This window comes from Anguilla rostrata, chromosome 14 (assembly GCF_018555375.3).
Source record: "Anguilla rostrata isolate EN2019 chromosome 14, ASM1855537v3, whole genome shotgun sequence".
In the NCBI taxonomy this organism is placed as follows: Eukaryota; Metazoa; Chordata; class Actinopteri; order Anguilliformes; family Anguillidae; genus Anguilla; species Anguilla rostrata.
Genome location: NC_057946.1, coordinates 27,622,557 through 27,636,831, shown reverse-complemented (window position 1 = coordinate 27,636,831; position 14,275 = coordinate 27,622,557). Strand labels below are relative to the sequence as shown.

The window sequence follows — 14,275 nt, the reverse complement described above, 5'->3', positions numbered from 1 at the left end:
CAATTCCCTACATTCCACAGGAAACTTTGACCATATTGCCAGTGACGTAAGGACACCGTCCCAGACGCAATTTCCAGCACTGTAATGTAACACTAGCATATGCACTAGCGCAGATTAAAAATAGGTGTGTTGTTAGGGGTGGGGTTCTCAGCCTCTAACAGGAAATCGAGATGAGCTTGTATCGGGCCAAGCCTTGTCCTCTGCCAGTGAAGAGTGCTCACCTGTGATACCTGTGAGAGCGCTGCGGAACGCATCCAGTCCATACTGAGAGGGCACTGAGGCAGCGACGCCTTCCTCAATGGTGGGAAACTTCATGTGACAGGACGGGCCTGGCTTTGTTGATATGGGCGAAGCATTGTAAGGCAGCGGGCAGACAGTCTGGGCCTGAGCACTGAAACCTGCAAGGCAACAGCACACACACACACGTGTAGGCATGTACACACGCACACACACACACACACATACACACACACACACGTGCAGGCATGTACACACACACACATACATACACACACACACATGCACGCACATGCACACATGCACACACACACACACCCACAAGCACACACACATGGACACACATGCACACACACACACAAAGGCAACAGACAAAGACATAAGTGTTTCTATATGTTTAATTGTTGAACTTATATCAGCCCATCTGTTTGTGGTCCCTAATTTTACTTAACCACACAAGTGATCTGGAAATAGGAAAACAATCATTTACAATGCGTATTCTGTCAGTTCCTAAATTAAATCAGGGTAGTTAAGAATCACAGTCAAAACTAAGAGACTTATGTTGCATAAAGGGGTAGTAGACTGGCTGAATACATTTTAACATTTGACATGGGTACTCTGGCAGCCCCAACTAACTAATCACTGCTTACATTAATGAAATAGTGTCATATATTATAACTTTAAGCTCTAGTTTAATAGACTGTAAGTCAAAACAACAGACACAATAAGTAAATAAACGGCAATGAGTTCAAATGCTAGAGACAGCAATAAGCAAATAAGGACCATAAATCAGGCAGACACAATGGTACAGCAAACTTAACCACCTTGCAGGTGAGGTTTGTTGGCTGCAGCTGAGTGGCTGGAATGGCCCAGGGGTACAGCGGTCTTTTGGGGCGCCATCGAGGAGTTCTGGGGCCGAGGGTTGGGCAGAGCGGGCATTCTGTGTGTCTCCAGGCTGAGGTGGTGAGGGGACATGGATGTAAACCTGTAGCCGATAAAAACAAGCCAGAATTGCAACATTGTTGTATTTCTTCACTACATTTTTACCTTGGGTACGTACCTTACATTTTTGTACAACACAGAATTATTCCCTTTCGTGAATTTCATTTTGAATCAAGCATGGTACGAACGTCCTGCAAATGCAGGATTAAATGGAGATGTAGGGAGGGTATACACTTTGTATGTGTAAGTAACATGCCTTTATACATTGGAAATGTGTTGTTCGGATATTTGAGTACAGGGGGCATATCACTGGTAAAAGACAGATAACGAGGATCCCTAATTTGACGTGGATGCTAATATGACCATGCAGCTCATTATACCACGGGAGAGAGACAGTATGTTAGGGGAGGGGTTATTAGGAAGTACACAGGTATACTTTAATGGAAAGAAAAATAATAATATTAAGCAACAGACTCCTTTATTTATTCATTCATTCATTCATTCATTCCAGGGGGACCCCCCTCAGTACACTGGTTTTTCTTACAGCCCATATTACTCAGGTATGGTAGCTGAAATATTTTCTTTACAGCAATTGAAATGATGTAGACTAGGCTCGTTGGCATTTGGTTTTTCTTCGAACAGTTCATTTTCCTAAATGCAGTTTAGTTTCAACTATCAAGTACTCATACTTTCAGTGGTTAGGACCTCACTAATTTCACCATTCAGTCAATAATTTGAACAATTAAAAATGTAACTTTATTCAAAAACTATAACTTACTATAAAGGTCGTTTAAAAAAATGAAGGCATTAGTTGATCAGATGGGCCTAAGCGGATCTATCCCTCAACAGACATTTAAATGGGTACTTAAGAAAGAATGAACTTGTTACAATTTAGCTGCATTTGTGGTTGGAGCGATAACCAGCAAATATACCGGTGAACTCATTGTCAAGACCAAGTCGGTATGGGACCTCCATGTCAGTGTGGCACTTATACAATTATAATATTGGATTATCCAAAATGTACAAATAACTTAATAGCACCCACCAAGAACAGTTCATGTGCGCCCCCCCCCACCCCCAAGACTGAGCCCTGGGGATGGGTCTGCACAGAGGGGGGTCCCAGGGCCAGGTCTGACAACCCCCCTAGCCTTACTCTATCAGCAACGAAACGGGGTTCCCTAATCCTATACGGCAGAGCTGGGAAACCCTGAGACCCCACAGACCACCACACAGCCCACAGACCATCACACACATACACACACACACACACTGTGCCTCAGAACAGAAATCATAGCAACAAACCCACGGTAACAGCAGAGCTCTGCCAGGTCTGTTTCTTTCACCAGACAAACGAAACTAAGTAGAAAAAAAGTGATGTAGCTGATTGCGAGAGCAATGCTGGCAGAGTTTAAAGACTAAGGAGTGTATAGTCGACAAAACCGGGGCGAAAGCAGTCACCAGGATTTAACAATTCATTTAACATCGAGAATGAAATTACACCAATCCTTTTCTCTCAGTCTATGCCGGCGTTTTGGGATTTTATGAATCACTTATTGAATTCCTGGGCCATCCCCGCCGGTGGCTATAGCATCGGCTAATGCGGCCCTCCAGGCCGATGCGACAGACCACAGGCCGCCTGCTCTCGCTGCCCGATTGTCTGCCCCGGATCCCGCGGAGTGTAGCGTGGCTACCGCTGCTGGCGGAACAATGGCGGCCAGCGAGTAGCGCCGAGCATCTGGCGCGCTAACACTGCAGAAACGGCTCTTTTGTCGTCTTTGATGTGCTGTGATGAAGGAACGCATTTATTCGGTTTGACCAGACAGCAGGGGAACTGCCCGTTCCCAAATCTGTAAACCGCTCCACCAAACGGCTGTCCATAGGCTTGTTTTGGCTTTTCATAAAACGAAAAATGGTGCTTCATTTTAATCTGATTATTTTCTCCATGAGCTTAAAGCAAACTAAATAAATAAATAAACAAATATACAAAAATGACGACTACTAAAGCTTAAAGAAATTGTTACTTGTAGCAGAATGCAAAAAGAAAAATGAAAAGTTCGGAATGACAATATGAACATGCCAGCTACTCTCCTTGTTCAATTTCATGTCAAATTTATTATTCCAAAATGACTATTTTAAACATTTGTGCATTTTAATACAATCACTGGAAGTTCAAGTATAAAAAATAGTCATTTTGAAGACACCATTCCATTCTTGAGAATACTTAAATGTCTTGTGGTTTTAAGCCCTTCATCAAAACAATCAAATTAATTCTAGCTAGCACTGGACATATCTATCGGAGAGCAGTGTTGACATGTGATTGCTGCCAAATCACAAAATGAAAGCTTACTGTATGCTACACATAAGCTCATTACCCGCTGGTTATATGGAGGTACTGCTCGAGGGGATGCGCTTGAATACTCTAAGAGGGCTGTGTTCGCACTTTAAGAAAAACATTTAGACCTAAATGTCAAGATAAATGTCAAAATCTCTGTTGTTGTTCTCATTCACAAGACCGGGTAATTGTAAGGCATATAGGTTTACGTGAGTTCAAACTGAAGTTCATTTGAGATTTATATATTCCAGGCGCATAAGAGACAGGTACTCCACTTTAAAGCGACGCAAGCAACTTTTTTCTGTTGTTTAAAGCACAAGCGCAACATGGGAAATGAAACTTAAGACTATGTTTACGTTTACATCCAATAACGTTTTTATCAATGAAGCCCCAGTTAAGCTTCATGCATGACTGAGGAATCAACAACCCCCAACACATCCCGTTTAGGTTGCTAAGCGCATATTGTTCAACCTATCATAGCAACAGCAGCAACAAAACATACAATATAATTATACGCTTTTGAGAGACACAGAATACAAAGCAGCATGGCCTTATTTTAACTGCTCAGTCACATGATGCTGAGGCAACAAACAATGTTTCAGATTTAGCAGTACGTATAAACATCACTAATAAAATTTACTAAGACTTTAGTGCGTTAAGAGACAAATAGGTTCCGGAAAATGGTTGATTCAGTGGGGTATTTTCTAAACATAATTACATGCATGAGGACAGCTGCAAAATATCATTTTAATATTGCTTCTGCAATTCCCTCTTGTGCATCTCATACAGAAAAAATGACAGCACCCAAGTTTAAAGCTCAAGCACTTGTTAGTAAAGCACATCTGGTACGGGCGCTGCAATACAATGCACTTCACACAATAAAAGCAGGTTGTAAACTCAATATCGGTAAAACACTACTGCTATGCACCTGGAATGAAATATCAGACACTACTCCAAACAGGGGGAAAGAAGGGGAGCCTGCTCCATGCTTAACTGAGGAGACCCACAGACTACTGTGTGTGTGATGGTTGTATCAGACCAGGGCATTCAATGTGGAACTTATTGCTGTCTATGCATCATCTAAAACAGCGGCAACCATCCCTGTTCAAAATGACAATTTTTTATACTTGAACTTTCAGTGATTGAACTAAAATGTGCAAATGTTTAAAACAGTCATTTTGGAATAATAAATTTGACATTTTGTGATAGTGATATTCATGCATTCATTCTTGACACTTATTAACTTCAGAAATTTTTATTTTTTTAATGCCATGGTTTACTGGATAATATCTGTCGAAAGAAAGAAAGATCCTAGCACGGTCGCTACATTGCGGAGTGCAACGCAGCCTCTCATCCGATATACACAGAGTGATGTATGAACGTGAACGAGTGCTGCAGCTGTACCTGCACGAGTCTTGCAGAGGGGGCAGCAGAGGGACTATGCTGCCTGGGGTGGGGTGTCCCATCGGGGCAGCAGAGGGTATGGGTCCAGCCACTGTATGACTGTGGGCGGACTGGTTTGTCGGGAACATGCCTGTGATGGCAAGATATGAATTCATTAATCATTATAAGGTGCAGGTAGAACACGATTACCTCACATCAAGGCTATTATTTTGATGACCCAAGGGCCAAACTGAAGCGTACTCTTGGTCCTTTGATCACTGAGATTTTGTTCAGATTCATCAAGAATTGCAGGTATGCATCTGCACAGTCTCAGCGTACCACCCACCTCCCACAGAATAATAAGCAATAGCGTTGTGTGTTATCGGAACAACACGCATGTGCAGCACATCTTAGTTACATATTGTTTACTAAATAGTGTGTAGAAAATACTTGGCACATGTGCAATCATTTTCAAAAGAGTCTGGGCCCCAGCTGAAGAATGTGATGTCAGAGGTGGAAAATAGTTTCAGAAAATAAAAGCGACCCCTGTATTTTGTTCCATTCATCTGGAATTTTAATTAGCAAATTTCTTCAGCCAGGAGGCAGAACTAATTAGTGAAATCAGCTGGCTGAGTTCAAGGGTGGATAAAATACATGGCAGGACTACAGCACCTCTGTGTGCTGTACACAAACTACCATGAAGAGGTATGTGGCACTACTAAAGATGTTATTATTATTCTTATGTCTATGCATTTCTTACCTGGATATATGTCATGGGCAGGCCCTGGGGAGTGATCCAGCACGTTGCCCCCTGTCTCCAGGGGGGAGGAGCTCCGTTGCAGGGGCTGGATGGTGAGACAGTCTGTCAGCGCATCCTGGTCCATTTCTGAACTGGACCTCAACTAGAAAGGAAAGCAACAACAACGTTAATCACTGAATGCCATAAACTCTGACGGGAAAAACAAGCAACAGTGCAATCTACACTTCCATTCAAGATCTTTCATATCTTCCACAGATTTCCTGCCTCTGACAGAGAACCATATTTTAAAAAACAAGCCAAAAAACATCTGAAATACAGCACTCTTTATTTGGTATTCTTCATCATTTCAGAAGGACAGAGTCCCTTATACGCAGACTGGGCAACACTGGTAGCGATAAGCAATCAGAATAATCATCATAAACCACTGGTTAAACCTGAGCCAAGGGCTGTTGACTTTGCGGGATATTGGCTTCTACCTTCTGAGCAAATTCACATTAAAAAGGGCTTCACTGGGCTTCTGCTGGCTTATCCTGTTAAGGCGCTGTTCTAGTGAACGGATCAAATCCAGATCATGCCAGTGCTGGCTATGGCCAGCAGCCAACTTAAAAACAGTGGTGTGAAGCAATGGCTGATCACTTGCTTTGGATGGGGGCACATGACTGTCTGTGCTGTCCCAACTTGACAGCGGTGCTTGTTACCATGACCACTATATACACAAACACATATGAGTGATCATTCGGGGACAACAAAAAAAAGTAAAACGAAAATATGACTGATTTTATCCTAGTGGCTCTCACTGATGATGTTGGTACTGGTGTTCAAGCTGATTTATTTAGCAAAACGTTAAAACTACAATAAATTAAACAGTAGGTCTCCCGGATAACCAAAAATACTTTTTTTGTAAATTGATATTGATGCTTAGATTCAATATATGCTCCGTTTTCTCCAGGAAATGTTTGGACAGCCAATTGAAGCAGAGTTTGTGGTCAGCTGAGGAACAGGTCAGCCCATTCTCAGTACTTCTCAGGTGGCAGTGTCCGCAGGTGTTTGCATTTTCATACCACTCAGTGGCCAGTTAAGGCCATGATTGCAAGACGTGTGGATTCTTTAGCCATTCAGCAACGTCCAACGAATCAATGGTGCTGAAACACACTGAAATTGGCAGGCATTGCCGCCCCCCAGGACTGGATTCTAAAACCTACGCTGTCAATCAAAAATATGTGAACCCATGTAATCGCTGGCCAGTGAATGAGAGAGAGAGAGAGAGAAGAGGGAGAGAGAGATTGGGAGAGAAAGAGAGAGATTAGGGGAGAGAGAGAGAGAGAGAGAGAGAGAGAGAGAGAGATAGATATCTGACCTTCTTCCTGGTCTGCAGCTCTCTGGAGGAGTGGGCCTTCACGTGCTTGCGCAAGGAGCTGGGATCCGTGTAGCGCTTCGCACATCCAGGGATCTGGCACGTGTAGGGTTTCTGCACAACAGCAGATAAACAAGCACATGCAAACTCGTTAAACGTTTCTTACGCTTTTACCCGAGTTTGAACCCGGAGTGTGCATACACGTCAGCGCTCTCTGCAACCTCCACGGTCAGTTTGGAAGACGGTTTGCAGAGAAGCACGCCGGACTGTGTGTGTGTCGCAGGGCTCACCGTGTCGAGGTGTGTGCGCTGGTGTTTGGCGCGGTCACTGGAGTTGCTGAAGGCCTTGTTGCAGCCGGGGTGCTGGCACAGGTACGGCTTCTCCCCCGTGTGGCTGCGGAAATGGATCTTCAGGTTCTCCAGTCGAGAGAAGGCCTTCCGACACCCGTCAAACTGGGCGGGGGGAGAGGAGTGGAATCAAATTATCAAACTTAAAAACAACTTTAGTAACAGCAGAAAAACATTTTTCATTGAGAGAAAAGAAATAAGTAGTCATGTAGGCATGGAAAAAAATCCTTGCAATATCTTTCCTTTTTTGTTCCAAAACCAAAAGTTTTACTTCTGAAATCCAGTTTTCTTTGCAATTTTTATTTCTTTTCTGTCAATCAGAAAAATGTTGTTGTTACTAACGAGGTTCTGTTTGATACTTGTAACACAAATTTGTTTCTATAGAAAGGCAAAGAGCTCATTTAAAAAACATATTTCAAAAGCAGCACAGCACCTGAATACACAACTTTCGACTTGTCTTTATGTCAAAAATCCTATAGCAGAAGTCTCTTCACCACCTGATATGAAAGTAGGTCCAGATTCATCAACATGAAGGTTCATGACGAACATTGTTAAAAACCTCTGACAGCTCTTGCTACTTATTTTTGGAAACGCTATTGTTTCCTTGACCTATTTATCAGTTCTGTTGTAAAGAACATCTCTGCCTTGTCATTACGTTTATGTAATTTCCAAAGGATCCATAAGAAACTGCTGTAAAACTGCCAACTGCCATCACAGTATGACCATGTCACTTTTAGGAGATGCAGACCTGACCATCTAAAACTGCATGGTGATCCTCAAACCATACCTCCCTTTCTTTGGAAACTCTTTTGAAGTTTTGTTGTTGTATGATGAGGATTTTGTGAAATTTACCTTCGAGCAGATCACTCTTTTCCAAGACATCAACTTATTACATGGAGTCAAAATCAACGCTGCCTGCGACATAAAAACCATGTCAACAGGGTCAAATTACTGTCTCTTACACTGCATCTAGAAATAAATGCTCCTAAAGTGGAAACTCGCGTTTACAGATCAAATTCTCCATTTGGATAAACAATATATCAGCCCTTTTCTGATGCTCATATAGAATGTATGAAGCTGAGCAGGGTTAGGGAAATGTCAGTATTATTAATGACTGGTTCACAAGCTGCACTGTGCGGAAGTATATACGCACATACATCTGCATGCTTAATCTACGTGCTTAATGATGATGTAGGGATTCTGGCAAGAAGGTGCAAGATCAGGACATTTTCCTCCATTTAATTTTTGAAATAATATTAGCGTTTATACAAGATAAATGGCTGATTTCAATCCATTTGCACCACTTGCTGAAACAAAACTACATTTGTTATGTTGGTAGAGCCATGTGATGAAAACAAATTATTGTTATAATGACTCACAAATCTCCTTCTGTATAAGTGCGTGTGTGTACGTATGTGTGTGTGTGTGTTAAGGTCTCTCATATTGTATACGACGGTGTCCAGCTTGTCTCTGGCACACAGCACCAACTGCACACTCTCTGCTTCCAGCTCTGTGGTCTCCCTCAGCCTTGTGAATCATTACATGGTGTTTATTTGGAGAGGACTGATGTCTGAGGACGGGATTAAGCTCCTGTTTGTTTAAGGAGGGCGAGAGAAAGCCTGAATCATTTCAAGTCTCTTCACGCACGGTAGTAGCACTTCCAAAGCTCAGTCCCTTCCCTTCTGAGTGTGAGTATCACTGATAAAAGGGTACACGTTTTTATTGTCAAGATATCATTTTTACTAAAAGAAAAGGCAGTTTTAACATTGTATTGACTTCCAACAGTCTCGGTCCAATTAAAACGAACTGTAAGACACCAATGGCTTGTTTTTGATTAAAACTATATTAGTACACATGTTTGTGCTTATATAATATTCGGTGAAAATGCTTTATTCATTTAAATGGACTAGTATACATAAGGACACAAAGATGGGCCTCATAGCCTGGCATTGAATCCGGTCTGTGCCACCGCAGCAGGCTGGTACCTGCGATGCGATGCTAACTCGGCCATGGCGTGGCCCAGAGTGCGCCTCGTTGCTCACTGGTCAGTCCGGTGCCCGCAGTCTGCTTGCTCAAACCGTGGAGGAGAAGCAGCTGTTTCGCGCTACGCGTTTCGGCGGAGAACACGCAGGCTGCTCGCCTGCACCGTCTCAAAATCAACAGCGAAATGAGGTCACGGCAAAGAGTGCGTGGCCAGGCGAGTAGCCCACGACCGCCCCTTCCAAACCGGGGAGGGAAAAGCATTAAAAATACGAATAAGCATTCAGATCAGGACCGCGAGGCAAGCAACGGACCGCGATCAGATGGACTAGCCGCCAGCTGCACGGTGCTGTGCCAACAGATCGCTCTTTCATACGCACTTTATTTAATAAAGCTAAGCCGGCCTTTAGCTTGCCTTAGAGACGGAGGGGGCTGAATAGGCGGGGACGTGGCCGCTGGGTGCGGGCTCGGTGTTGCAGACCCTGGCCGTGGCAGGCGTCCATGCGCAGAGGAACAAAGGCTGGGCTCGCGGTCTGCCAGTGGAGTCAGCCGGCTGCTTTCAGCCTCTCTTCATCCGCAGCCTATTACCGCTAAACATGAAGTGCTAGCCATTCTTGCAAGGAGTGGAGATTTGCTTTTATAGCCCCAAGGCGGCTACGGGTTGCTCTAACGCAAGCAGATCTGTAGCATCGGCCGACACGTAAAACAGCCGAAAATGAACCTGTCGAAGATGGCATGTATTTATTTGATGATGAATTCCATAAGGTTTTTTTAAAACGCATTTTATTACATTTTTTTATTTACATTATACCTTTCTCTTTCATTGGCCTATATTTTGTCTATTTTTAAACACACATCAGTGAAGCGCTTTCGGTGTAAGCCACTGTAGGAAAAGAGATTCATACTGTAAATAAAGTCATTTATTCTTAAAAACTGATTAAGGAATCTGCATTGCTGCTATCTGCTGACTGAATAAACCGAGACACAGGTAAGACGATTACCCCTCTCACATTACATGCTGACGTAGCACTACTGTGATGAAACAGTATCTGGTTCTATAGGCGGGGACCCACTACTCATACCAAACGGATCGTTCTTGATATTGATCAAGTATCTGGCGCACGCCACAAAGACTGCCACCGACATGCCACACGCTGAAAGAACACGGTCTGTGAATCTGAACAAAACACGTTACATCATTTCGATTCCTCCTCAGTGCGACGTTTCAAATGTAGGAGAGAAAAACCAAATTAAACGGCTTTGTGTGTTTTTTAAAAAGTCTCTGGCGCCAAATGAGAGTAGTTTTCCCTCCACACGGTGTGTGGGTGCCGCTGAAAATCTTGGCAGACCAGAAGAGTGACCAGGCCGGTATTCAGTGGCTCAGGCTGGACCAGAATTTCAAGCTGCTCATTGTGGAGGTAACTGATTGGATTAGCGTTGCCCCCGGGGTAGTGTTACAACTTAAGAGCAAGTGTGTGTGCCATTCATTCGATGAAAAGACAGCCCAAAAAACGGCACAAACCTCTTCATCCTATACATTCTGTACACCTTAACAAATGAGATGCGCAAAGCTGCTTGAAGTTTGCACAATATAAAACCAACACTATATCGTGATCGTCTCAAAGACAGATCTGTCTCCTGACTCTTCAGTTGCCTCCTCATCTTACCCTACTACATTTACTTGACAATGTTACCAAAAACAACATTAGAGCACTTTTATAATGGTCCATTTGCTTTCCCTTCCTATAATTGATATATTAAGGTAGATTAATCAAAAGCTAAATGCAATAAATATTCTGAAACTAACAAACATGTAACAACAGGATCTTCATGTTGCAATCACAGCACCTTGATGTCAAAATAAATCTGATAAAGCAAGCCAGTTAACTGCATTTTAATAGTGCGGAATGCTTTAAAAAGGTGTAAGATGTTGCCCCACACACACACACACACACACGCATATAAACCTTTCTATTCGGCTGACAAGTAGCCATCTTTGTGGACTCAACTCCTCTCCATCATGCACCATGCAGTGGCGAACAGGGTCAAACAGGTAGGTTAACAATATGTGCCATTTGTGAGCACTAACACATGTATAAGGAAAGATGCAGAGATACAGTGGAAGTTTGCTCACTGCCTACAAGTCTTGCTGTACAGGTCTGGCACCATTTGTATGGACAGAAAGTGCCAAGGACAAAGGGCAGCTTCAGTGACCTAAATAGCTAATGTTTCATGAGCAAAACTGTCTACAATGATGTCAGCATTGAATTCCGAGGGAATGACATCACCACTTAAGGCACAGGCAGCCAGGTGGTGGCCGAACAGCCAACTAAATGACTTTGCAATTGTATTTCCTTTTGTTTTCAGTAATAACCTGTATTCTCTATTGATTAACACGCATATTAACAACTGAACTATATGCAACACATTTCTAGGGCTTGGTCTCTACAAAGTTAATTCAGATGTGGTAGACTGATTTTGAAAGGTCTAACAGCGATATCCAACCTGCACTCTAGTTACTACATGCAGCCACTCTCACCAAACCTGTAAGACCTAGAGAGGTCTGTAAGATGTAACCCACCAGCTAACAGCACTTCCTGCACACACAGCAGCATCAGAAAGATCACAGTCACACTATGCTAAATCGTAGCGCCCAATCTGGCTTTGTACACATTAAACAGGGGTGAGATATCAAAGAATGCAGTGGAGTCAGCAGTCAGCGAGTATTAGAGAGACGCCTGACTACATTCCTCATCACAGCGCCCCCTGTGGTGCTAGAAATGGCTCTGCAGCCGCCAAGGCTGTAAACTTTTATTAAGGGAACAACCACAAAGAGACAAACATCCCTCATGCTCTTTAGAGGACTGACTCTGTGCCTGGAAGGGGCTGTGCTTGGTACCCGGCTCTGTTCTGGTGGTTATTCCGCATATCCCTCATGCCTGTCAACAGGAGAGAATTCTTTCTCTAGTGTATCCATGGTAACTCAAGAGCACTGCTGCTTTAGTGCTTTAAACAAGTGCCCTTAAAACGTAACTGAAATGTAACATCTAAACTTCAACTCCAGTGACCTTTATTTATCAAATGTTCACACGTGATTTTTTTGTTCATTTTATTTCTTAACAGACCAAACACATCTCTTCACGGGAAGCATGAGATGATTATAGCAATTGTTTATGTGTTTGTACTGACACAGCAGGATCTTCTAAAATTTCTGTTGTATATAGATTACCAAAACACATACAACTGCTGTGTATGACACTAATTGAGGTCCTTTATGATCGTTGTTAATGTTAAATCAAGTCAAATTTGACATATAGGGTACATATACGCATTGATTATGATGTACAAAATGTACACAGATTTTATTTGCTCCACCAATCGCATTCTGTGCATGAAGTTGAATTACATCATAGGCCAAAATTTATTTTATCCAATGTACAAGAATCCTGTGCCTGAAATTTAGCCAGTAGCAAACATCACCCCACCCCTTAGGTCACTTAAGTCCCTGCCAAAGATACCTCAACAATGGCCCCTCTCAATGTCACTAAGGTCTGCTCATGTCTAATCCTGCTAGCCAAGCATTTTTATACATGCATGCTGGGATACTCTTTGTTTAATTATTGAATGAGCCACGCTTCTGTAGTAGCCTCTGATTTGCATATAGTTACTGTCTCTCGTTTACTGAAGCATTCTCTTTTTGTTCTGTTTTACAGGGTTTATTAGATATTAACTATGTCAATGTTAGGATCTTTTATTAATCATTTGTTTGACCAGACAAAATTATCACAGTTCTGGAATATTTCTCATTCCTGGTCCAGGAAGCCTAACCTCAGGGACCAATAAAAATGTAAGAGCAGCCAGGACATGTTGCGGCACGCTCAGTGTGTCTATGTGAGCATGATGTGCCTCAAAGTCAGTTTAACACCAACGTGACACGTTCTGGTATCTGTCAGCCATTGTTCTGTGCATTTGCAGTCAATCATCCTTGAGATAATGTCCAAAGAAGGACTTCAGCAACTGTGTTGACCAGCTATCAGGTTCTCTGAACCAAGGCAGTTAATGGCATGCAGTTTTATTATTTTTTGGCAGGGTGATGACTCTGAATATTTTCCTCCTTAGTGTACGATTACATGGTGCACCAAACCATCCAATGATTTAAGCCTCCATGGAAACAGGTCTGGTTCCGAGTAATAAGTAAGTGTTTAGAGCAAAAGGTTGACCACAAGTATGTGCACTGTTAATGATTGACAGTTTCAGAGCAATGAAATGAAGCGAGGATTGGGAATTTTTGGACTCTACTCATTTTAGTAGTATGTTAAGTTTTCTCCGGTTTGGATGAGGAGTCCGCCTTGTGCCCTGTGCACCTCAAACTAAAAAAATAATATATGTGCAATGGTTTTTTAAAGGCCCCAAACACCAGCAGTATACAGTCTACATCACAAGTATGACTCAGCCAGTGTAGAATCCTACCTGAGACCAGTCTCCAGTGTAGTACCCTACCTGAGCTCAGCCTCCAGTGTAGAACCCTACCTGAGCTCAGTCTCCAGTGTGCCAGTGCAGAACCCTACCTGAGCTCAGTCTCCAGTGTGCCAGTGCAGAACCCTACCTGAGCTCAGTCTCCAGTGTAGAACCCTACCTGAGCTCAGTCTCCAGTGTAGAACCCTACCTGAGCTCAGTCTCCAGTGTAGAACCCTACCTGAGCTCAGCCTCCAGTGTAGAACCCTACCTGAGCTCAGTCTCCAGTGTGCCAGTGCAGAACCCTACCTGAGCTCAGTCTCCAGTGTAGAACCCTACCTGAGCTCAGTCTCCAGTGTAGAACCCTACCTGAGCTCAGTCTCCAGTGTAGAACCCTACCTGAGCTCAGCCTCCAGTGTAGAACCCTACCTGAGCTCAGTCTCATGAGACCTACCTGAGCTCAGCTCAGTGTAGAACCTACCTGA

The 14,275-nt window shown here is 43.1% G+C and overlaps 1 protein-coding gene across 1 annotated transcript in view; it reads right to left on the bottom strand.

The window, feature by feature from the left end:
• glis3 (GLIS family zinc finger 3) overlaps positions 1 to 14,275 on the bottom strand; it is a 35,089-nt gene that overhangs the window by 464 nt on the left and 20,350 nt on the right. Inside the window, exons 6-11 of the mRNA XM_064308926.1 lie at positions 7,299 to 7,460; positions 7,012 to 7,122; positions 5,655 to 5,796; positions 4,916 to 5,045; positions 1,062 to 1,222; positions 222 to 398 (exon numbers count right to left, since the gene is read on the bottom strand). Of these exons, the coding sequence (XP_064164996.1) occupies positions 222 to 398; positions 1,062 to 1,222; positions 4,916 to 5,045; positions 5,655 to 5,796; positions 7,012 to 7,122; positions 7,299 to 7,460 (883 nt within the window). The remainder of the gene's footprint in view (positions 1 to 221; positions 399 to 1,061; positions 1,223 to 4,915; positions 5,046 to 5,654; positions 5,797 to 7,011; positions 7,123 to 7,298; positions 7,461 to 14,275) is intronic.